This window comes from Cupressus sempervirens, chromosome 4 (assembly GCF_028749045.1).
Source record: "Cupressus sempervirens isolate cs-2001-9-10 chromosome 4, ASM2874904v1, whole genome shotgun sequence".
Lineage (NCBI taxonomy): Eukaryota > Viridiplantae > Streptophyta > Pinopsida > Cupressales > Cupressaceae > Cupressus > Cupressus sempervirens.
The window spans coordinates 551,034,779-551,061,452 of NC_143121.1; the positions used below are offsets into that span (position 1 = coordinate 551,034,779).

The 26,674-nt window shown below is 36.8% G+C and overlaps 1 protein-coding gene across 11 annotated transcripts in view; it reads right to left on the minus strand.

Annotated features, from left to right (window-relative positions):
* CLC-D (chloride channel D) overlaps positions 1-26,674 on the minus strand; it is a 192,593-nt gene that overhangs the window by 6,083 nt on the left and 159,836 nt on the right. For 3 of the 11 annotated variants that reach the window (XR_016363930.1, XR_016363929.1, XM_089825895.1), the window contains exons 15-23: positions 3,105-3,256; positions 2,583-2,718; positions 2,350-2,481; positions 2,179-2,256; positions 1,995-2,050; positions 1,765-1,848; positions 1,498-1,654; positions 1,233-1,334; positions 1,039-1,080 (exon numbers count right to left, since the gene is read on the minus strand). Coding sequence is in view for 4 of the 11 variants with exons in the window: in XM_089825895.1 (XP_089682021.1) it covers positions 1,039-1,080; positions 1,233-1,334; positions 1,498-1,654; positions 1,765-1,848; positions 1,995-2,050; positions 2,179-2,256; positions 2,350-2,481; positions 2,583-2,718; positions 3,105-3,256 (939 nt within the window). In the remaining 7 variants the exon portion in view is untranslated. Of the gene's footprint in view, positions 1-1,033; positions 1,081-1,232; positions 1,335-1,497; positions 1,655-1,764; positions 1,853-1,994; positions 2,051-2,178; positions 2,257-2,349; positions 2,482-2,582; positions 2,719-3,104; positions 3,257-26,674 lie in introns of all 11 variants that reach the window. The other 8 variants (XM_089825894.1, XM_089825893.1, XM_089825892.1 and 5 more) reach the window with 5 other exon arrangements.

The window sequence follows — 26,674 nt, forward strand, 5'->3', positions numbered from 1 at the left end:
GAATTACTTAATTTACTTTAAATTTGTAAAGGCCAAACTGTCAAGATCTATGAAACAAATATCAAAATATCACCACTAACCCAACAATATAACTTAATTTTTATAGTGGCCCACTTTCATATCAAGTAGGTTTCGGGCAGGACAGGGAAACGGGGCCATAACTTTACCAAAGGCTCCTGCAATAATGACACATGGAAAAGGGTGCAAAGGATGGAGATATCGAACCAAAACCTGGCTAATCAGGTGATTGCTACTCTAAACATTCTAAATGAGAACATCAATAGTCTGGGCGAATCGCTGAAAAATGCAAGAATCGGTGGGGAAAAGGAAGAAAAGGCCAGCATGGACCTCAGGCAAACCGAGGGAGAAATGAAAGAGACTAGGGGCCAGGTGGAACGAACTAACGACCCGAACCAGGAATGTGTGGGCGTGGAGATCCAGAGCACCAACGAGGAAGCAAAAAATTTGCAGGATCCAAATAGTGAGAAATAATTGCTAGAGCTCTTTTTTTCGCTTCGTCCTATCTTAAGTTTAGAGTATCTGGGTTTTGTTTCCTGGCTGCGGGCCTGTCTTTTGTTATGGCTTTTTATAGGCAGTTGCATAGGGTCTGGTCTTTATATAAAATTATTTTTTCAGATATTATGTAAAAACTCTCAGGTTTCAGGATCCCTGTAAAACCTATTTTTCTTAATCAAAAACATCTATGCTCTAGTAAACACTGAAATATGCTTGTGCAATTCCTCAACTCATCACATTATTTCAAACCACACATCGCTAGTCCAATTAAAAAGGAAAAGGAAACCTGAAACACTCACTAAATGAACAAAGAAATTACTCCATTATGTATCTAAAACTTAATTTGAAGGCACACCTTGGGAATTCAAATAATTTATTTGGCACGAAACACTGGATAACTAGCAGCCTACAGTATATTTAAGTTTGAACTAGTTATTTTCTAGGTTTCTGGAAGTCAAAACACAATTATCGAATACTAGTCTATTACAGAGGTATGGCTGCATCAAAGAGTCAAGACCTTACACTAACTGCAGAGAGCTCCATAGCATCATTGTCTTCATTTTCCTACACTTTCCAAATTTAAACGGTTAATGCATGCAAAAAACACTGACAGAATATGAAAACAGAGCTTGCCTGAAGCAGAAGATATTGCTTTCCCTGATTTTAGATTTTGATTACAAAACAGTACAGAAAGCAAAATGAGACTTGCATCATACCTCTAGCAACAAATCTTTTCGAGTTATGACACCAATAACCCGAGACGGACGTGGAACGACAAAAATGTGCCTTAATCCAAGCTGTCGGAAAAGATTGTATACCTAATGACACAGAAACATATGCTCCAACTTACACACTTTCAAAAATCTAATTTACCTTGGAACACTTTTGTTAAACATTTCCTATGATTCCAAGACATGAGCCAGTAAAATATGAAAAATGTTTCCAAATATTGAAACATGTCTGAAGTGTGGAAACATTTACCTTGGTCAAAGACATGTCTTCTGGTACAATATAAGGTGAGGGATTTACAAATGGTTCAAGATCTATATACATTTCCATTTCATCATGAGTGAGATGAATATCCTCTATCCTCAAACCTTTAGTTGATGCAGGTTTCCCAAAATCAGTAACACTGTGTCTGTGTGGTTATAGGTCCAAGTGTCAAATTGAAAAATTTATTGACTAACAATTTCAATGTAATATACAACAAAATCTTCTAAAATTCCACAACAGAACAAAAAAAGAGACCTTGATTGAAGCGATCCCCTTATGCCACTGGGGAGAGGAATATGCTGAAAATCTGCTTTGGATTGTAGAAGCACCAACAAATGACTGCCTTATAGAATAGTAAAATGAACAGGGCAAAATTAAAGGCTCAGAAAATTGTAGTTCAGTCTTAGAGATGACAACATATACATGATGATATCCAGTTCCATTTTAAAAGAACAAAGACTACTGCAGATAAGAGCATCTCATACCTTCGCAGGATGAGTCCAAGGACAGCTGTTTCCCCATTTTGTCGACGATCAATCACCTAGAAGTATAACAGATGATATATTAATATCACAAAATAAGCAGATGATATATCATAAAATAAGCTCAAGGGAATCCTAAGAAAGAACCAAAGCGTATCACTAGAACAGAACAATTTGATAAACTTACAGGAAGTCCATTGTGATTATTGCTTTGTAACATTGTCACAACATCTACAACTTTAACAACACGTGGGAAGAATTGGACCTTCAAAAGGGACATTTGAATCTTTGATCAATCTCCATGCTGTGGTTTTCTGTACTTATTACAAACTGAATAACATAAAGCAACATGCAAAACCTTTTGATTTCCGCACACTTCTTTTGCAGTCATTTTGCGCATGTATGGTTTAGGTCTCGATTCAAGGAGTGGAATTCCTCTCAGACGAGCTTGCTCTTCATAAAACCCCTCATTAAAAACATCACCAACAGCCTGTGCTAACGAATATATCAATCCTTGTAATTTGACTGGATGATACGTGAAAGCTAAAAGCTATCTGCTCAAATACCATCATGTTACTAATAAAAACAGACCTTAGATATGAGAAGAACTAGCATGATCAAGGGTAAAAGCTTAAGATTGTTTGTAATCTCAACCATTATGACACAAAGAGATACAGTCATTCTCATAGAACCTCCAAGAAAAGATGCAGCTCCAAGTAATGCATACCTGGAAAGAAACTCTCCAAATACATTAACATGTTTGAAATCATATATGGTAAACATAGACCAATTCGAACAATCATATTGTCTGGCTTCAATTTAGTATTTTACACTATTACTAATGCTAAGTTACGAAAGAGTTCTACATTTCTTTCAAATTGGTGCAATAGTACAAAGGCTATATCTTCTACATGCTCTACTCGGCATTCTACTTGTATAGTTTATATCATAAAGGTCAGTTTTAAGTCTATATCATCTCTGCTGAAATAAAAGCCAATAATCAATACAGTAGATATAACTCAAGCAGTGTCTTTGTAACAGTTCCACGACAATTTCCCATAAATGTGATAATTTTGCTTAGATAAAAGGAAAGATAATTAAACAGAAACTTACGTTCCTTCATCGACATTGAGCTTTTTATAAAAGCTGACAACAAACATCCCTACAAGTCGTCCATAAGTGGATCCTATCATTATCCCTGGAACAAATTGCCCAGATGGAACTGCAGTGCCATATGTAATGACAGCAAGGGAGTAAAACATGACCTACATACAGAACTCACATTAGCAGTAAAGAATAATAAAAATAATAAACATCAGCATTCTTCAACACAACATAAGATTCATTAGAGACTGCATATTCATATCAGCAAGCATTAGCATAAAATACAGGGTTGATTTTAAAAGTGGTAAACAGGAACATGTAAAATTCTTTGGACATTGCAATACACTAGGTTGCAAATTCAACTAGTATTTACAATGTATACATTAACTCAAGCATGGAGCAATCCAAAAAAGACAGGCAAAGGTAGAGAGACCAACTCAGTAAAGAAATAAAAAACCAGCAAATGTAGAAACAGAAGAAAGATAATAAATGGCATATCTCTAAATCAAAAATAATAAGTCAATCATAACACGATTAAAGAAAAAATGAGAAAGAAAGTTAAAAATGAAAGAAATGAATAAAGCTAAAAAATGGAACACCCAATCAAAATTCAAGCTGAAACTAGGTTGCATGGGTACGCACACCCACACCCCTAGTATGCAAACCCACGTACCCAAGTACCGGGTACTCATACCCCAAGTACTGGGTACTCAGTGGAGAGCATCATAGCTAAGGATGTTGATTAAGATTTCTGAATTTTATTTTATTTTGGTTTGTGTATCAGCTTGTTGTTTATCAAGCTTAATTCAATATGTAATCAGTTTGAAACTTAACAGTAAACTTTATTGCTGTTCAAGTCAGAAGTTTATCATTTGCAAAATGTCATTCTTATATGATTTATGATCTTCTTGTTCATGTTTAAAGTCTGCCTTCTCTGTGATGCATCTAAACATTTATCATATATTATTATTACAAATACAAACATATAGCAAATCTAAAACTGAAAAATGAGAAAAAACTTTGAAATTATGTACTTTGATAATTTTGTGTGTGCGCGCTCGTGCACATGCACGTGCATGTGAAATTATATATCATATTCCATGACCTGGATCGAGTCAGGAAAACTCGGCAAGGTCTTTTCAACTCAGCGACTTGGACTACTCACACAACTCTCTGGTCTGGATGCACAGTCAAGCAAATTTGTGTGCATCCGCAGGTGTAAAGGTGGCTAAGGTTGGCAGTAGGAAGTTGGAAGATGGATGCAGACAGTGTAAATGTGGTTAGGGTTGGAAGTTGTTATACAACAGTCTCTTGTTGCTGAAGAATTTGTTCTGCAGTAGCTTTGCAGTGTTCCAGAAATTGTACTCTAGTAACAACATTGTTTTTGCTGAAGTTATTTTATAGTGGCCTTGATGTGTTGCAGAAGTAATTTTATGGTGACAAAAATAGTTGTTGCAGAAAGATGTTCCATGACATCCTCTGTCTCATAGCAACAACAGAGTTGTTACATGAAGTCATTCCACAACATAGTTGTTGCTAAAGAATTAACAGCAGTTACATAGTTGCTGCAAGGAGTAACTTCCACCAGTTAATCAGTTTTTGTGGAAATTCATTTGCAACAATTACATAGAGCTGCAGTACACCAGTTGAACTAGTTGCATGTAGCTGTGGAAAATCATTCATAGCAGTCACACATGTTGGAAAATAATTTCTGATAGCAACATAGTTCTGGTAGAAAATCATTCACAATAATGATATTATTATAGAGCCAAGTTGCCGGTTCAGATTTAGGATCAAGATTCAGGTTTAAAATTCATACAATTATTTTATTTATCTATTTTTTGGGGGGGAGGGATTCAAATTTGTTTAGGGTCCATCCATACAAACACATGTAAAATATATGTATATACAGCAGCAAATAAATTTATACACCACTATGCAGATAGTATACTAAATAAAGCAACATAGCAAAATGCACCACCGTTTATATTAATGCTTTAGCCGAAATGACATACGTTTTACCTTTTTGGCCTTTTTAGTGGTCTATTTAGGGTTGGAGGGCTAGATGAACTAAAATAGACAAAACAAACTTAAACGGGTCAAAAACAAAATCCATTTTTTGGCCAAATTTAGGTCCTTCCGCAGATTTGCAGATTTGCCATAAAAATGGCAAAATTTGTGTTGGCTTCATCTAACAGAAGGCCTGCAGCAGACTTTTGTAAGAATATGATAAGGACCAGACTTTAGGGTTGCCAGGAAAGAATTTGGTAACATAGTTATGGAGAGTTATTAACAATAGTCAAAGCTGTAGTTGTCACAAGCACTGATGCATTTAGCTTGGCTGTTGAAACTAAAGTATCATTCTATCAAATGATACACACACACACACACCCAAATGCGTCCAAAACCTCCAAAATGAAATTCACATATCCACATACTGGGTTCTCATATCTGCATCTGCATCCGGATTTGAACCAGTAACTTAGAATAATATTAAAATTGCCAATTGAATTACACACACTAGGTCCTGGAAAGAGCTGAACACAAATGATGACAAGGAGATCCAAGTGGCCCTATCTATGCTCAACCTTCTCTAGTAATCCGAGTAACCAAACTTAGTATAAAATTGAGAAAAATCGTAACCATTCTGAAGATTGACATATGTATTCTGCAGATCAAAAAAAATGCTTACTGAATTCAAGACCTAAAAGTTCAATTCCAGTCCAAATACAACATCAAGTCAGCCTATTATAATATTATTGTAATGAAAACCTAGAAACAACATCCCCTCTCATATTACATGAGATCCATGGAGGCAGTGCAACATATTTATTGAAACATACCATCATCAGATTAATGGAAAGGTTCTTCCCGAGTTTTAAAGTACTTAAGTATAGTAAGGAAAACCTAGAAACACTGTCCACTCTCATATTATATGAGATCCGTGTAGGCAGTGCAAGATATTCATTGAAACATACCATCGACAGATTAATGGAAAGGTTCTTCCCAAGTTTGAAAACAATTAAGTATATCTAAGAGTGCCTGCTTGGAACAGCCTCGCAAGAAAGTTACTGGGTTCAACACTGTCATGTCCTTTTGAGTATCATCTACACTTTGGGTGGAAGTGTTTAAAAGTATCCTGCTCCTCTCAAATGTAGCTATTGCTAAAATTTAAGAGGGTTCCATTGGTGTTTGAAATCGGCACAGTAACTTGTACCAAAAAATTGCCACAAGACCATGAAATCTGATAGCATGCATAAGGTGTTATGTGTTCTTTTATGGCTTGTTTGGAAAGCATGGTACAAAGATATAAAATAAAAAAGTCAAAAGAAGCATACATTAGGGAAAGCACGACATTTTCCAAAATCGCCAATGGTCCCGATTCTTCTCAACATAAAATTGTAATTTTCCAATAACTTGTTGACACAAGTTTGACCCATTCTTTACAGATTAATCGCAATAAAATCACCATTAAATCATTACACATAGGTTAGACCAATTCTCAATGTGAACACAGGTTTGACCAATTCTCAACATGATTTTCACCTGCCAACACATTTTCCTCTTCGGTAGGGTTTAATCACGATTTCATCTCAGTATTAAATGAATTTTGTGTTTTCTTTTGATGTGGTTGAAAGCCACATTTCAGTCAACATGCAGCAAGGGTGTATTTTGCTTGACTGCATCTGTAACTTTGTTTTCAGACTGCAGCCGGTTCATTTGAGAGTGCAGCAACAGGAAGGATTCAACATGGAGTTTCTGTGGGCCCATTGAAACTAATCAACAAGGTAAGGTACTCTACCTGTGCACTTTTTTTATCTTTTTAAAATTTGACAATGGTTCAGGCAAGTGACTGACTCTCTGAAAACATCTGTAAAATATAGTTCAGACGTTTTTATTGAAATCAGTTTCTCTGCAGTGGTTTGCTGCCCTCAAGTAGTTATCCAGTCAGATATAGTTATCAGCTGCAACATATCTCAAGTTTTAGGTAGCAGGCTACTCCAAAATCGGCTAAGCTCTCCTGAATTCATCAACCATTATGTGTTCATCTCATGTCAGAATTAAGTGCTAAATCCCACAACTGACAAAAAAACTGTGTGCAAGAAATGGATCGATACAAGAATGCTCCCATATGCAGAATGTTTTTTAGTGTAACTATAAGAATTTGCCTTAAGGTAAAATTCACCCAAGAACTAAGAACTCAAACACAAACACAACTGTAGACCAAAAAGAGAGAGTATGAGTAGAATGACGATATATTCATTCAATATGCCATATTAAAGTACACTAGGAGTGCCTATATATAAAGGCCTCTAGAAAGCTTCTAGAATGCATAGAAGTCAGCAACATGATAAGTCATACAACCAGGCGCATGTCCACCAGATATGGGTTATCCTCCATTAAGCACAGAAGTAAGTGCGACGATGAGAGGACAAGCCTACAATGGTGCAAATTTATGTTGTAGGCAACATGTGCTAAAAAGGGAGTGTGAATAACTATGTTGTCTACATGACAACTCAGTGAATGATGCAAACTCTAGTGTTGTAGACACCATGTGCTGATTAGAGTTGTGTACTTCTATGTTGTCAATATGACAACTCATGAGAGTACACAAACTCCTAAGTGTCTCACCTAAATAAATAATAAAATAATGCAATATAATAAAATAATGCATTAACCTAAGTAAACTTAAGTAAAGTGTAAATAGTAAATACTTATTTACACCAACACCCCCTCTTAAGTGCAACTTAGGGGAATGCCCTTAAGCTTACGAAAACTAGGATGAAGTGCATGATGGGTCCCGGCTACTAGGCCATGTTAGGTACCCATGTACATAATGATATGCAATCTCTCATAAAGCAGAGGAGGGAAAACCTCATGGGAAAAACCCTTTCCCAAAAAGAGAGATGAAACACACATACGATGTATGGATGGATGGAGTAATCAAGACCCCCGCATTACGATATACATCTAGTATATACATAAGAGAAAAATGAGAAGAGGAAGAGAGACAGAATAGGCTCCCCCCCCTAAAGAAGAATGTCTGCCAGTGACTGCTCTGATGAAGAAGCTGATCCAAGACTACAGAGGTATTCCTCCCCTTAGGAAGAAACAATGCCATGGGTAGAAACAAGGCTATGGGTACAAATGAGACACTTCTGCTGTGCGTGGAAAGAATCCCATAGGTAAGTGATGTCTCTGAAAACCTGCTCAACTGGTTGAAGAACCTATCTCAAAGAACTATTTGTCTCCTTAGTTGATGACGAACCCCTCTGCAACTGCTGATCATAAGTATCCACAATCACTTCAACCTGTAACGATCGATCATGTAGAGAATGAACAAGAGGGTCGGATGGAGCCCTCGTGACAACTAAAGAAGGTGTTGCTACATCAAGAAGAAGAGGCAGATCATTAATAGTCTCCCAAATCTATCATTAATGCTGGCCTTGGAAGACTGGATGTACCCTACTATGCTGGACCTATCACTGTGGCAATATATGCATGTGGATTGGACTGATGTAGTGACCTCTCACTGCAACTATCGATAGAACCCCACTTGTCTAAATCTGTTGAAGCACTATCGCTAGTGTCACTATCAGTTTCCACACGATATGATGTGCGGAGAGGATTAGAGGACAAGCTTGGTGAACTTTCCTCAAAGTGTACATCCTTCTCCACAAAGATCTCATGGGTCTCTGGATCCAATAGTCTGTATGCCTTCACACCATCTTCCTAACCAATGAAAGTACAAGGCCAAGGTGACTGTGCCTTGCATCCCCTGGAAGATATCTTTGCCCATGCAAGACAAACGAAGACTCTGAAGTGTGTCACAATAGGTTTTCTGCCGCAACATGCCTCAAAAGGAGTCCTGCCATCTAAGGCTGGATGAGGAGACCTGTTAAGAATGTGAGTGGCGCTACTCATTGCTTCAACTTCAAGTTTAGGATCAAGAGACTTGGCGTTTATCATGCAACTTGCCATGGATTTGAGAGTTCTAATCCTCATAGCTGCAACATCTGTCTTGTGCGGACTGAATGCTAGTGGATTCTGAAGATCAATTCCCTCAAGTCTGCAAAAGTCTCTAAGTCTTTTGTCCACATATTTGTTCTCATTGTCCACACGTAGAACCTTGATGGCTTTCCTTGATTTGTGTTCAACATGAGTCTTGAAGGCTTGAAGCTTATGAACCACTTCACTCTTATGATGAAGGAAGAAGACCCATGTGAATCGTGAAAAGTCATCAACAAAAGTAAGGATATAGCGGCCTTGGCTGACTGATGTTACTGCAAAAGATCCTACTGAAACCATGTGAACCATCTGTAGAACAACCGATGCTCTTGAAGACTTCCCTTTCTGTAACTTCCCCTCTGGATGCATATCCACTAAACCTATTGAACATTCACCTGTGGAAAAGTTGATTTGGGGTAGACCTTTGACCATTTTGTTTGACCAAAGTTGTTGAAGATAGCGAAAGGCAAGATGACCAAACCGCTCATGCCATAATTTGATTGTTGAATTTGATTGAGATAACAAGGCCTTTGAAGGAGACTTGGGCACAAAATGGGAGAAAGAGTACAACCTTTTGTCATGATTCACTTTCCCCACTACAACCAATGAGTCATCTTTTAGACTGTGCACCTGTACTGAATCAGGAAGGAACTCAACTCTATGTCATTCTCCGAGGTGAGTGATTCGGTAAATTCAGAGGAGATTAGAACTTAGGTTTGGAACATAGAGAACATCTTTGAATTCCCCATTTTCCATTTCCACATGTCCTTTCCCTTCAACTTCCATTTTAGTATCAACTCCCATGAAGATGTGCGGTACCTGTGACTACTTCAATGAAGAAAAGTCTCCCTTTGAAGAACCCATATGATAGGAGGCACCTGAGTCAAGTATCCATTCCAGAGAACTTGTGTTTTCCATAAGTGCTTGCCCTTTTCCGTTTAAAGAGGTTGGAGTTGAATCCTTGGAAGTACTTGGCACTTGAATCTTGTTCTTCCTAAGTAGATTTTCCAACTCATTGATTCTTTTAGTCTTGCAATGATGCTCGTCATGATTTGGCTTTTTGCAATATGCACAAAAAAGTTTGTCCTTTTCATTACTTCCCTTCTTGTTGGAAGAAGAATTGTCTTGCTGTGAGGAGGATTGTTGTGTCTCGGATTGTGATTTCTGCTTCCACTGCTTCTTCTTCTTGTTGCTAGAACTTTTCCCTCTTTGACTTGATTGGTGCTCATTACTAGCCACCAAGGCTTTGGTCTTTGATGTCATGAGAAGTCCCAAATCCATCAAGTGAGATTGTTCAATAATCAACATCTTTGCAAATGCATCAAATGTAGGCTTCTGGTAAGCAGTTCCCATGGTCAAACTGTGAGTATTAAAACTCGAAACAAAGGAAGCATACTCTAAAGGTAGCCTTTTCACGATGTGATGAATCAACTTTTCATCCTTCATGGGATTTCCACAATCTTTAAGAAGTGCCCTATACTCATTGGCTTTGTTGATGTAATCTTGAATTGTGTCAAAGTTCTTTAGATCCAAGACAAGTAGATCATCTTCAATCTGAAATCCCTTTTCCTCATCCACCTTACCATACAATGATTCAAGTTTGTCCCAAGATGGTTTGGATTCCGTGAAACTGGCAATGTAGAAGAAGAGATCTCTATGAACACAATTCTTGATAATTCCTAAAGCCTGTTGGTCTTGTTTTTTCCATTCAATGAGTTCTTTAGCATTAGCAGGTTTGGTAATTGTAGCATCAACATAAAGACTGTAACCTTTTTCCATTAATCTACTCCATGCAATATCTTTCCATGTAGAATAATTGCATGAAGTTAGAGGTGGACATTTAAATGAACCCATGATGCAAAAAATGAAAAGAGCACAAAAGAGAGACACAAGAACACGGTACACATGCCCCCTTTTCACTCAATCAAAAGACCCCCCGAAAAAATATGCTTTTGGCACTTTATAAGTAGTGCATGTACAATGGGCCACTTGTCAAAATGAACAAAGTGGACTTTTTGATTTTTCTTTTACAACTATCTTTTGAGGCCTAAATCTATCACTCAGCATTGTAGCTCAGATGTACAACAATTCTGAAAAGTAATCAAAGCTTTACAATGCAGAAAAAGCCCTAGTTTTGAAAGTGAGAATTTTGTCCACACAACCCTAGAATCTAACCGCAGATCTGGAAAGTACACAAAAAATAACGCACTTTCAAAAAAAATGAAAATTGAAAAGGTGACCAGATGAGCTCATAGGGAGCATTTGAAGTTGCAAACTGCAGGATTAAGCAGGTACAGTTGCCCAAAAATGCAATTTTTGCAAAATCCTTGCACCAAAACTAGAAAAGAACACCACCACTAGAAAGCTCAAGAAATTCTACCCAATTTCAAAAAAAATTGCACCTGAATTAAAGTCTGAATGGCTAAGTTATGGGCTCGCAAAATCAGGTTGCCAAATCAAAAAGCAATCTGGAGAGGGGTCTAGTAGGAAAACTGCGTGCTTAAATTTGACAGTCAAATGGCCGTTGCAACAGTTCAAAATTGCCTGTGAATGAAGGTCAAACAGCCATCAAATTTTTCCCCATGAAATGCTAATGTCAGCAAAAAATCAGCGCCCCAAGGTGACGTGGCAGCTAACAAGGTGTACCATACTGTACGGACAAGACACGTGGCAAAAGGCCGTACACTGTGCGTGGGTACAGCAGGTGTCAAGGTGGTAGTGTACATGTTGCTAACATGTCGAACACTGGGCCTGCTGACGTGGCAAATTGGGTACAGTTCGCTGTTGAGGATGACATGTCACAGAGTACACATGGCAATTGTTGGAAGGGCTGCGTGCTTGAGGGTCTGCGTGGGTGGAACACGTGGCCAACAGAGAACTTGTCGTGTAGGGGCCATGTGCAAACTACAAAAGCAATGTGTGGCACTGGAGATAGAAAGGTGGCAGGAGCTTCTGAACAAAAAAACTGTCGCCAATTTTTATTGCCAATACCGAAAACACCAGAGCGTGCCGGAGGTAAGTTTTATGGTCACTGGGATCCCGTTTCACGGTGGCTTTGGGCTGTGCATACCAGAAGACAGGGTATTCGTTCTTCGAGATTGATTCAGGGCAGCCGACAACTTTATCAGCCAAAATATCCTCGAGGGCCGTAAGAACTGAACAGGGGGTGCCGCAGATTTAAAATCTGGCGATGGGGACTAATATTAGTCCCACATTCGTTGTGGGACAGTCTCCAACAGTCTATAAAAGACTTAGGCTGGGGATGTAAAAACAAGAGAGCCACCGGTGTATTGTTTGTTGGCCGAACTTTGTAGCTCGGTGGTGTGTTGCCTGCCCGCTGGTGGAAGGGTATGAAGTCTGGTGCCGAAATTTGGAAGAGAAGCATTTACTTGCTATTTGGTGGCAGTTCCTTAAAGCCTAAGCATTCCTTAATAAATTTTGAACTTTAACACAAGTAGATCTGTTTGGCATCTGCTATATGTCAAACCATCTTGAAAGATTGAAGATTCAACATCCGTACTTGGCTGCAATGTTGAATATAAATATCCAGATTTAAATGAAAATCTTGTGGACAACACATAAAATTGCAGAAATATGTAAATAAAAAGTCATTTTCAAAAAATAATAATAATAATTAATAGATTAAATTAAAAGTAGTTTGGCCACTAAATATTTAGATGGGAATTTCAAATCGAAGGGCCCAATTTGAAATGATATATCAAGGAGGCACCTATCTTCATTTGAGAATCATTTAAGCTATCAATTGCATACTACTAGAAGGTGAGGTTGATGCTATCCATGTTGTTGTCATTCATGGTTGTCATTGATGTTAAACACTGTTCCAAACTCTTGGTGTGCCAGCTTTGTATCGGTTGAGGTGCACTAATAGATCTTGTGAATTGGTCAATGTCTACCAATGGATGGGCACTAATAGCTTGGGTATCGGTTGACGTGTTCACTAATTGATGCACTCTAATGCTTTAAACTTCTATGTCTTGGTGGTAGAACTACCTAACGCTGGCGGATCTATGCATGCAACAATGGCGGATCATATTTTTGGTTGATCCAAAGTGAAGCATGTTATTTATGTTTCAGTCCCAGTAGCTACTGCATAACGTGTTCATCATGACCATTGGCATCAGAGTTCTTCGTGACGGTGTTGCGCATTTTTTTTGTCGAGCCGCGTTGTTTTGGCTGAGGTGGTCCACGTTTCATTCCTTCCCCAACATAAAAATGTCTCAATGTGACCTATTTTAAAATCTATTCTAGCCGACGAATTCGAGGGCAACAAGCAGTATAAGAAGAGTGAAGATTTCAGTTGGAGAGTATACAAGATGCATGTATGCAAGGTATATTCAATGTAAGTGCAAATCTGTTTTGATAGTAATAGGGAGTTGGCACAAGCAATCACAAACTGAATTGTGGACTATCATTGACTGTTTTCAGTAGTATATTCAAATTTCATTACTTATATTCTGGCTATAAGCCTAATTGTATTGGCAGCGAGCCTTCATTATATTTCTAGGTAGTTAGCAATATTGGCAATGAGCCTACCTACAGTAACCCAAATTGTAGTGAGCACTGCCGGCAGGGAGCCTCTTGTAAACATCACCTTAACATGTGTCACTCTAATAGGTGTTCATTTCATGAGAATTAGCTTCTCTACAGATTTAGCCAGTTTTGGTTTTCACGTAAATCTTGATGTTCTATGTGTTGGTGTTTTTGTGACTTTCCATGTTCAAATTTTCTATGAATGTTTGATGTGCTTAACCAATGGATCAAAAGTTGTTGATGTTGTTTACCAACATTGATAAAAGATAAGATAAAACAAGACAAATTTATTAATGTCAAACAAGATACCACAAAAGGGTCTAAGGGACTAAAAGCATATAACAAGGGCAACAACCACCAGCAGGAGCACCAAACGGTGTCCGAGAAGAAACAAAAAGTAAAACAACAGGCCACCCAAAAGGACTAAGGATACTTCCTAAGCGGGAAAAAATCCAGCACCAAAGGATAGGGTCCAAGGCAAGGAGGGACCCTAAAGAGATCATGGACCGCCACAAAATACCACTAGAAGTAGAGTGACGCCGTCGTGTGTACCCACTGCAAGGCCTCAGATGCCTGGTGTGGCTGGAGGTGGGAAGGTGAAGTCATCACTTCCAACTCTAGGCAAGGGACATCGGCAAGAAAAGGGAAGTGATAAGCTGATCCAAAATCTACCTCGAGGGAGAGAGAGCTTGCAAAGAAGAAGCTTTATAATTTGTGTGGGAATACCTGATTCACCCACCTCTCAATTATTCGGCCTGTTCAACACATGCTACTTTCATATTTGAGTAGTTGTTCAATCTAAGATCCAAGGACAAACGTCAAAAACCATTGGCATGATTGAATTCTAGAGGAGAACCCTTCTTGAAATTCATCATATTGGATCAAGGACAAAAACTTTGTTTCCCATTCTCTATGATTCCGTCCAAGAATTATAAATATGCTAATTTGTTAAAGATTTGAAGATAATTTCAAGTTTGCATGTTGCTGCTAGTGTGTGGCTAAAATCATTTGTTGAATATTTGTCATTTGGAGGGTCATACATTGCTGATATGATGTTGCTGAAGTGATTGTCGAAGATTTCATCATTTGAAGTGTTACATATTGTTGGTACACTGTTAGTATATTGTTTCGTTGAAGATTTCATCATTTGTAGAGTTTTATGTGGAGATCCCGAACTTGTCGTGGGTCAAACGGGTTTGTTGAATTGGCAAGTTGAACCAAGTTGGCTGAGTTTTGTTGACTCAGCAACTCACCTCGACAAGTTTTGGGCATAACTTAGTGAGTCAGCAATTTATGCCAAAACAAGAAATTTGGCATGCATTAAACATTACAAATAAATTATTTTTGCCACCTTTTATTTGTATTTCTTTTTCATTTGACCCTAAAAGATTTTCTAATTGCTAGTTGTGACAAGAAAGGAGAAGTGCGAGAGAGGAAGGAAAATAAAAGATCATAGGTTTGCAACCAGCAAGAAACAAGAGCATCAAGGAGACCAAAAATCACTTTAGGGAGCTCATACGCTTGCATTGATAGCATCAAGGAGTCCATAACAAGATTTCTCAAATCATTTGAAAAAGGTAAGTGTTAAACTTTGTAGATTTTCTTGGATTTTTTTGGTATATTAATGGATTTTTCAATTGCTGTTAAATTTTTTAGGTTAACTTTCTAAATCTTGAATGTTTTTAATTTAATTGAATACTTCAATGAGAGAAGTAGAATATTAGCAGAGTGCAAACCCTGCAATTTTTTAGAGAAAATTTGTAAACATGTATTTACTTTTTTTTTCCTCAAAAAAATGTAGGGTTAGCAGGATTTTTCAATTAGTTTATATTTTATAGCTGTTTAATTTTTTCTTATCGCAGCAGCCTTAATATTTTAATAATATTCATTTTTCACAATGCCTCAAAAGGACGAGGCATAGAAATATAACAAGGATTTTTCATACAAACAAAAAAATCAAATAATTTTTTTTTTTTTTAAAAGAAATCAATTTTGGTGGCATCAACAAACTCAAATATCATATTGCTTCCACACCTGGCCATGACACTGAGATATGTTAAAAAAAACTGTCAAGGCAAATATTTTTGTTATGCCCAATTAGAAACGCGAACAAAAAAAATTAACTAAGAGGCAATTGAAAGAGTTAAATGCTATTGGCTCCCATACACTTGCATCTAAATCCGCATCTGCATGCTATGTGGGAAAGGGCTCAATTAGGCCTCCCCTTCATCCTAGTGCTAGTGCTAGTGCTAGTGGCACTATTACCTTCGGTCCTAGAGTGCGGAATAATCAGCGAATAGAAAAGAGAGAAATCAAGATAATAATTTTAATAGATATAATAATCAGCGAGCATGGAACAATGGACAAAATAATAGAGGAATTCAGCAAAATAGTGGGAATACTAGACAGCCTTATGGGGCAAATCAGAATAACAATAATCGAAACCTTCAAGGATATGTGGCTCACAATCAAGGCAATAGAAACCAAGTGATGCGGCAACCTATGGCAATTGAACGCTATAGGCAGCTGGATTTCAATGGGATTCAAGGATATCTGAATCCTATTTCAAATGATTTGAGGAATGCCATCCCAAAATTCTCAAGAAATGGAACTGAATTAGCTGAAAGACATGTTATCAACCTAAAAAATGTGATTGAAGATTTTGAAGAAGAACATGAAGATGTGTTCATGAAATTATTTGTTCAATCATTAACTAATGACGCTGCGGAATGGTATAGAAGTTTGCCACATAGATCAATTTCTGGCTGGTGTAATTTCGCAAATCAATTTATTGAGCAATTCGGGGATCACACTGATACGTCTTTCGCGTCACATGAATTAACTAGCATTAAAAAGAACTCAAATGAGTCAGTATCAAAGTTCAACAAAAGGTTTAATAAAGTCCTCAACAGAATTCCAAGAGAAACTAGGCCGGTGGATTCATTCTTGATTGATTTTTATTTTAAGTGCCTTTGATAGCAAATCTCACTATGAAATAAGATCTCATAGACCTTCTTCACTGCCCCAAGCTTTCAAAGTTGCCATGACTATTGAAAATGATAGGATGGCAGCAGGAAGAGTTAATAAGAGGGATGATCCAAAACTGTATAATCCAAGAAATCCTAAAAGGGACGAATTGAAAGATATAATGGATATGCTAAAAGAGATAAAAGTCAAACAAGGTAGAAGTGAGAGGCCACCCTTTAATAGAAATGATAGAGTAAGATTACATGATATGCCTTATAACACAAACTGGAAGGATGGAAAACCGGAGAGACCAACTCATGCTAAAGATACACCTGATCCTTTGAAGAAAGTGAATATTGTTGATGATGGCCCATGGTGTGATGCGTGCAGGCTGCCCCACGATCCTAATCATTGTATTGTTGCACAAGCTATTTTTGAAGAAAGAAATCAAAATGAGGAACAACCTGTAGTCAACACAATATCATCTGAACCAATATGGGGAAGGGATGAGGATGACTCTGGGGATGAAGATCAAAATGCTGATTATTATTACAGGAGTTCTAACCAGCAGCAATGTACTCAACAAGTCTTTTCAGATGAGGAAGACAATCCTACCTTTCATAGATTAACGCCAGAAGAAAGAAGAGCCTATACTATTGCAACAGTTGAGCATGCTAATCATACATATCAAAGAAGGAATAGAGATAATAATGCTAATCAAGGGACTCCTGCTGGTATATTTGTAAGAAATCAGCAGCAGATTGAAGCATCTAACAAGCCTGAAAATCAAGCTCAAACCAAACAAAAGGAAGGTAATCAAATTATAAAATTACCAAGCAACCAGTTGTGCAAACCAATGGTAAGAAAACATCTGATTGTCATAGTTTTATGAGTCATGCTTTATCTCAGTTAAAGATTACTATGCCTCTAATGGATATGATGAAATTTTCTTATTACAGGCAGGAAACTGTGAAGATATTGTCTAGTGTGTAGGATATCAACAATAAGGACGATGTTAAAAATAATGAAGAAACACCTATTGTATATCTAGGAACAACATTAAATAAGAAGACAAATCAAGTAGATCCATTCTATTTAACATTGTTGATAAACAATAAATTGGTAAAAAATTGTATGATTGATTCTGGCGCAGCAGTCAATATTATGTCTGCTAATGTAATGAAAGAAATAGGACTTAAAGTTGATACTCCTTTTGGAAAATGTTATGCAATGGATAACAAATCTGTCCCTGTTGTTGGAATAATTAAAAATGTAGAATTTTGTTTTCCATCATTTCCGCATATATCATACAGAACTGACATTACAGTAATTGAAATATCAGCAAGTTATGGTATGTTGTTATCTAGGCAATGGTCAAATTTGGTTGGAGGTCATGTGTAGTTAGATATGTCTTATGCTACTATTCCTGTGGGAGGCAAGGAAATACAAATTGAAAGGGAACCTCAGTCATACTATTTGGTTGAAGATTACATTTCGGATCCCGAGGTTAATTTTTGCCATTCAGACATGGACAACTTCCAAGTAAGCATAACCAAACCTACTTCTAAGATTGTTGATCCAATTTCAATTTATTTAAAAGAAAATTGTAATGATATTTGGCAAATGTTTTTTGATGGCGCATGCAGCAAGGAAATGAGGCTGGCATTATCTTTGTTTCACCGTCAGGTAAAACTTTTAAATTTTCTTTCTTACTAAATTTTGAATGCACTAATAATATTGCTGAATATGAGGCGTTAATCATTGGTCTTGATATTGCAAAAGCGTATAGGATTAAAATGCTCGCTGTTTTAGGAGATTCAGATTTAATTGTTTCACAAATTAGGCATAAATTTTCAACTAGGAACCCAAGATTAAAACAATATCGAAACTATGTATGGGATTTGATAGAATTCTTTGATGCCTTTTCGATCAAATGGGTCGATAGATCAAACAATTACCTAGCTGATATAATGGCTAATCTAGCTATTAGGCAAATGGATATCCCATTTGATGAAGTTATTCAGGTTGAAGTGAAAAATAGACCTTCTATACCAGACAATGTTCAAAACTGGCAAGTTTTTGAGGACGATAATGATATCATTAAATTTTTGACTTGCCAGGATGGCATGGGTACATAGAAGAAGAAGACGGTAAGGAAACATTGTTTGGAAAGGAAATAATGCAATTAAAAACTAATAAAATACCAAAAGGTCTAGTTGCTTTAGAACAAATCTTTGACGAAAAGGAAAGTCCAAAAAATAGCAAATCTACCAAGATCCAAAATGAAATTGAGGAAATAAATTTGGGAAGTGAAAGTTCTCCCAAAAGGGTTTACATAGAGAAGAAATTGTCATCAAAAATGAGGGCTGACCTAATTGCTTTATTAAGGAAATATAGACACGTCTTCACTTGGAGTTATGATGAGCTTAAAGCGTATAGGGAAGATTTGTTTCAGCATAAAATACCTTTGAATCCAGAGGCCAAACCATTTAGACAAAGACAGCGTCCTATAAACCCAACATTAGCTCCAAAAATGAAAGATGAACTCATCAAATTAAGAGACGCCGGAATTATAAAACCTATAAGACATTCTACATGGGTTTTGAATTTGGTCCCAGTGAGAAAGAAGAATGGAGATATGCAGTTATGTATAGATTTTAGAAATTTGAATATATCTTCTCTTAAGGACAATTATGCATTACCTAACATGGAGAGTTTATTACAAAAGGTAACCGGTAATGAATTACTATCTATGATGGACGGATTCTCAGGTTATAATCAAGTCAAAGTGAAAGAATCCGAACAATATAAGACTGCTTTTACCACACCTTGGGGTACCTATGTCTATGCTAGGATGCCTTTTGGGTTAACAAATGCAGGGGCTACCTTTCAAAGGGCAATGGATGTTGCTTTCGATGGATTGATTGACTTGATCATGGTTGTCTACCAAGATGACCTTACTGCTTATTCAAAGAAAGCAAAAGACCATTGTAAGCATTTAGAAAAGATCTTCATAAGGGCCCTTGAATTTGGAATCTCTTTGAACCCTAAAAAATGTCAATTCGGGGTAACTGAAGGAAAATTGTTAGGTCATATTGTCTCCAAGGAGTGGGTTAGAATTGATCCTGAACAGGTAGCAGCCATCGATAATATTCAAATACCTAAAACGACTAAGGGAATCCAATCATTCTTTGGGCAAATCAATTTTGTGAGACGATTCGTTTCCAATTTTGCTGAAATTGTTAGCCTATTGCTAAGATGCTTAAGAAAGGTGCGAAAATTGCTTGGGATAGTGAGGCTGTAGGGGCATTCTCTAAGATAAAGCAAGCTATCAAAGAAGCCCCGGTTCTAAAATCTCCTAATTTTAAGAAGCCATTCCTGTTATTTTCATTTGCCTCTTACCATACCATAGCCGCAGTAATGTTACAAAAGAACGATGAAGGCTATGAACAACCAATTGCATTTTTTGGCAAGAGTTTACAAGCCGCTAAATTGAATTATGATATAAATGAGAAGCAGGCTTATGCTTTGGTTAAAGCAGTTAAATCTTTTCGACCTTACCTAGTAGGGGCTGAAATTACCACCTATGTGCCAAATGCTGCCATTAAAGACATATTTAGACAATCTGAAACCACTGGAAGACGATGTCGTTGGATAAATCAAATCCAAGAGTTCAAAATAGATATTCAGATCACTAAATTAGTTAGAGGGCAGGGTCTATCTAAGCTTATGGCGGAGTCAAATTTGGAGGCCGTGCAAGTCAACCAAATTAGTGATGAACATGCTAAAGTTAGTATTGGGAGATGCCCTTGGTACACAGATATAGTATATTACTTGCAGCATACTAAATGTAGAGATAATTTAAATGAGAATAAAAAAAGGACCATAAAGTTACAAGCTGCAAAATATGTTTTAATTCAGGGTGATTTGTATTGGAAAAACCAGGATGGGATTCTATTGTTCTGTTTGGATATTGCGCAATCAGAGGTTATTCTCAAGGAAATGCATGAAGGGGTTTGTGGGGGTCATTTCTCGGCAAGGACTACAGCACATAAGATATTGCGAGCAGGGTACTATTGGCCTCAGCTTTTCAAGGATTGCCATGCCTATATTCGAAAATGTGAAGCTTCTCAGAAATTCTCTGGTAAATTAAAATATGATGGCGCTCTCCCATTAAGGACAATGCAAGCAGAAGAACCATAGTTAGAAAACTCGCCAAGCCCCCCAAAAGTTTAATCGAGAAAAACTCGGCGATTTTAAAAGAAAACTCGAGAAAACTCGGGAACTTCAAAAAACCGTTGAAATTTAATTAAATATACATTTATTTTGCAAAATTTAATGAGAAGATGCATCTAATAAGTTAATTAAAGAGAATACAAAAGAAACAAGCAGAGTTTAGATATATATAAATGCACAGTGCGTACAAAATTGCATTCTCATGCGGAATGCTCATGGCAGGAAGCAAAATAGTAAATAGTTCTTGGCATCAAACAATGCAGCCGAGTTTTTAGTAAAAACTTGCCGAGTAATCGGCGAGTTTTTTTCCCAACAGCCGAGTTTTTATTTCTGCGAGTTTTTATGGGATTTACTCGCCCAGCTTAAATACTCGGCGAGTGTTTAAAACTCGCCGAGTAATCTGCGAGTTTTCCATCTATGGGAAGAACCATTCCAAATGTGGGGGATTGATTTTATAGGAGAAATCAGTGAAAAGTCGAGTGGTGGATATAGCTAGATCTTAGTAGCTACCGATTACTTTACCAAATGGGTGGAAGCTATACCTACACGGCAGTCAACAAGTAAAGTGGTTATTAAATTTCTTATGGAAAATATCTTGACTAGATTTGGAGTCCCGCAAAAAATCGTAGCAGATAATGGAATATGTTTTAGATCTAACGAATTTGCTAAGTTTTGTAGGAAATATGGCATTGCAGTTTCGTATTCATCTCCATATCACCCACAAGGTAACGGACAAGCGGAATCTAGCAACAAGAACATCCTGAAGATTATTAGAAGAATGCTAGATAATAACAAACGCGCCTAGGATTCAAAGCTAAATTTGGCATTGTGGGCGGACAGAGTCACGGTAAAGAAATCAACAGGTTTCTCTCCTTTTAATTTAGTATATGGCAAAGAGGCCAAGCTTCCCTTAAATAACTTGTTACCTGTTTACAAATTTGTTACCAAAGAGCAATTAGAAGGTGTTAATTTTATGGAAAATAGGTTAAATGCTTTGATTGAGCTGGATGAGGTAAGAAGGGTAGCACAGGAGCAAAATATAAATAAGCAACAGCAGGTCAAGTTTCTTCATGATAAAAAATCCTCTAACCGATCTTTTAAGGCAGGAGATTGGGTTCTAAAATGGAATGCTAGGGATCAGGACAAAGGTAAGCATGGCAAATTCAAAGCCTTATGGCTCGGACCATTTGTTATTTCTGATAAAGCAGGTGAACAATCTTACTTTTTGCAGGATACAAAGGGTCGTATACAAAATTTTCCAGTTCATGGACAGTATCTCAAACCATTTTTTCAGTAAGCTTGAAAGGGAAGATACTCTGCCTTTATTTTTATTTTTGCTTAGTTCTTTTATTTTATTTTCTAGATTTTTATGTGCAAGTATGCAAAATGATTTCCTTTATTTGGTTTGGCAGGTTAACTTCTCCATAGACAACTGGAATCTCACTATGCCCACAAGGGGCATATGTCCCCAGCAAGAGCCACTGATGGAACTCCAAATTTTTGCAATATTTAGACTCCCAAATGTCATGAAAAAGGAATATTCTTCATATTTCACTATGTCTAGCATTGCTGAAGGAAATGAACTTACAAGAAATGCTACAACTATATGCCAAGAATCTGAAGATGTTATGAAGTATTTGCATCTCTCACAGTGAATGAATATAATATACTATTGATTGCAAATGTCCAATAGTATATTGTCTTATATCAGAATAAAAGGCAGATATATGCTCATGGAATAGCATTCGCACCAAAAGGATGAGGAAATTATGCATGAAAGCAGGGAACAGGGAGATTTTCAAATACATGTTTTGTGAAGGTCATTCTAATCTGCTCAAACAATTTAAAAGACAATGAGATTCAGATTCAGAATTTGAAAACTTGGCAGAGCTTGCACAAATGGAAATTAATGTCTGCAGATTCAAAATCATCTTATATAAACTGCAGTTAGAGAGTTCTTCAAGATGGGAAAGTTATAAAGGCAAATCCTTGACAATATTGTATGGAGATGATGAATGCGTGTAAGCCTGAATTCTGAATTCTGATGTCTGGGACTGCAAAATCTAAATAAATATTCACTTATGAAAACTGAACAATATAATAGTAAAAATAAAAAGAGCAGCATTATTTCCTTCTGCATACTTACCAGAAATGGTCTTTCGAGAAAGCTGGTTTGATCTTTTTCATGAAGAGACTTGAATTATAATCCACATTAATGCAGTGGATGCACTCCTTGGATGGAATGAGGAGGCTTTACCCCTTGTTGAGTCCCAGTTGCAGCTAAATGAAAATTTAGAAGTAAACCAAATAAACAGGTAATACTGTATTGCAACTATACATCCACCACACCATATGCTGGGAGTAAAGTACTTGAATCAAGAAGAAGCCAGGTAGACATGGAGGTTTACTAAGACATAGTATAAAGGAATTTTTGCACATATGGTATGCTAGAATCCATGTTGGCTAACGGAGGAAGTTTCCATGAAGGGTTGACTATGTGAGCGCATGCTTTTTGGTTTAGAAATGCATACGGGAGGAGTCTAAAATGCATGTACAGGAAAATCAAAGAAATTCGCCAGGATACTGAAGTCGCAAGTATTGGATAATGAAGACAAAAATACTTCCCGTTGATAAAGAATTACCGGGGAGCAAGCAGTCTGAACCAGGCCATCATGTTGACGAAGACATACACGGGAGGGACACTCAAAGGATCTAATGATGGCATTGTTTCACGCAAGAGCATATGTTGGTGGAGTAACTCTATATGGTCGGATGCTAAAGTCTTCATGCGCAGGAGAATCTGGAGAGGTTCGAACGGAAGTTCATGGGAAAGTTTGGATGCGGATGCATGACATAAAAGAAGGTTATCAGGAAGCCTGGTTTCAACAAGCGATAGCTTGGAGGGATGGAGTCTTTTGCCTTTGATCTTGTATAACTAGGAATGCATCACCGATAACTAAAACACTCAAACGATGTACATTAAGGATGTAAGTATCTACCCGATGAAGAAACATTAAGCAAGGAGTGATTAAGCTAGCGGATACTTTCAGTTTACTTAAAGTTATATTAAAAATTTTAACAATGGGTTAGTTTTCATTATGAAAGGGTGCGGTGTTTGGAAGAACAACCGACACCCTTTACTTGTTTATAAATATGTGAAATGTAAAAGCCAAAAGGGGAGAGAGAATAGATTGATATTATTTTTTTGGAGATTTTTATATTGCATTTCCAAGTCTGTAGAACTCCCCATCATATTGTTGATATCTTTTTGTCTCAAAGAGGAGTTGGAGATTCGAACAAAGCAAAGGGGATTTTGATTTTTGAGTATTGTTTCCAGCAATTGTACAGATTCAGATGTGTTGAATTAAGCATCAAGATTTTGAATGCCTTCATCACGGTTTGTCCAACAATAAATCAGTAAGAAATTTTTATTTGTCTTAGAGTTGAATTATGCATAACTCGTCCTTTGTAGTTGAGTTGTTTATTTGTTTGTAATTTATTGATTTGATAAGTATATTAAATTGTTCACTACTATTCAGATTTGATCAATGCAAATAGTGTAGAATATCGTATTATTCTCATTATTTGCATCTATTATGCCCGTGTGATGGTTAAATTATAATAGACTAATCTGAATGTGTTAAGTTGTGACAATTAGTAGCATCAAATTAACTAAGTTACTAATAAATATCTTATCAACAATATTGTAAAGTTGCACATAAGGAATGTATTTTTGACTCTATCGCCCAAATAGAATTCAGCACTGATCATAAAATTGCTCATAAGTTTGAACCCAATGCTGGCATTTCTCTAGTCTTTTTATTAAACAATCCTTTTAACATTTTTCTTTTCACCAAAATACAATTCTAATAAACTATCCAAATTTGAAGTCATATATCACAAATCTAGAAGTTTTCCTTAACACTTGCCAATTGAAGGAATTTGTTTTGCAATCCGCTATAATACATTTTGCTTCCAAGATTTGAATTGGGTAAACAGGCCCTGGTCCAACGGAACCTAAAGCGCAGAGGTTTTTCCTGTTACGTTGGCCAAAATCCATTAGATACCCAGCATCGAGCAGGCAAGGCTCGTAGGTTTCTAATCAGTGATTTTGATAACCAACACATTGGATAATTTAAATTTAAATTTCTTGATTGATCCATGACAATTGATAATTATTTTTCTCTACTTCCAAGATTCACCATATTCTTTAGGTCATTGACGCTTCCTCACATGTGGAGAACGTTACGTACTAATGTGAGGTTATTGAAGAAGTCATAAAAGAGGTGGGAGAAGAAAATTTGGTGCAGGTGGTAACAAATAATGCAGCAAGTTATGTTGCTATAGGTAAAAATTAACTTTTCAAATTTTGATGGAGAGGCATCTATGAATTTATTTAAAATTTTCTTTACCATATCAAATTTCTAACTAATTTAAAATTGTTGTAAGTAAACTTTTGATGTAGAGGCACCCAAAAAAATTGTCTCCATGTGCAAGCCATTGCCTTGACCTCATGTTGGAGAATGTTAGTAAGCTTGAATGAGTGAAATCATGTGTTGAAAGAGCCAAGAATATTTGCAAGTTTATCTACAATTATGCATTGGTCCTTAGCATTATGAGGCAATACATGGGGCAAAAGGAGTTGGCTCATCCCAATATCACAAGGTCTGCCTCAAATTTCCTTAGACTGCAATCCTTGATGGCATCAAAGGTAGCTTTGAGGTGCTTGTTTGTTGGTGAGGAGTGGATTTCCTCATCCTATGCTATGATCATTATAGAGATAGATGTGGTAAATTGCACTTTTGATGAGCCAGGTTTTGGACCCATTGTAAACAACACTATTTTCCTTTGGAAGCATACACAAAGAAGATAAAAGTAATACTTGAGATGACATACAAATCCAGGATTACTAAAGTCCAAGCCATACAAGACAACCTTTTCATTACGTTTGTAGGGTGCATAGCCCATAACTGTCTCGTTTAATTTGGTGCTTCAAACCCTGCATTAGTAAATCTTTGTTCTCATCGCATTTCTTCTTTGTTCTACAGCTTCTCAAGTTTACTTCCTGTGGTAATCAAACATCAATGCCTCTGCTACTTGTTTCCCTTCATCATAATAGCTTCGAGCTCCAATTGGGTTTACCTCTCCCCAATATTCCTATGTCTGAGGATGCTCAAGAGGATCACTATAGACTTCAGATGTTGATGTTAGCAATTCTTGCTCCATATCCAATGTTCTGATAACATTAGTTCTTATCGTCTTCACAGGATTGTACTTGTAAAATATCGGTGAAGCTGGGCATGCTAGATGATATATTTAATCTACTTCTACAGTAGTGGCTCTATCGCATCATGTCTAATTAAATCAAATTTTAGATGTCTGATCCATTTCCTAATATTATTCTTCGAACCAATAAAGTAGTTACCCATTACAATTATAGATTTCATCTGATTGATGAAGATCAATGAAGTATATCAATTTTGGCAATTGCATTATTTTGGTCACAATTTGTATATGAGACATAGATTTCTTGTCATCGTCATCTTGCAAAAGAAAAATATGAAATAAATCAAACATAGAGGGATAATAATGATAAAAAAATCTAAACCACTTTAGAATCATTAAGGGATCTGGAAATATTACATATCTTGGTTAGTCATGTGAAAGGATTATTTAAATCTTATCCTGAAAATATAGATATACTAATGATCTATCCTATAGATATGCCATGACTAATGAAAAAGATAAGAGGATGCCTATAAATGAAGGCACTAGAATTAGGGCTCCATCAAGGTCCAAGAGACCCTAAGAGGTCG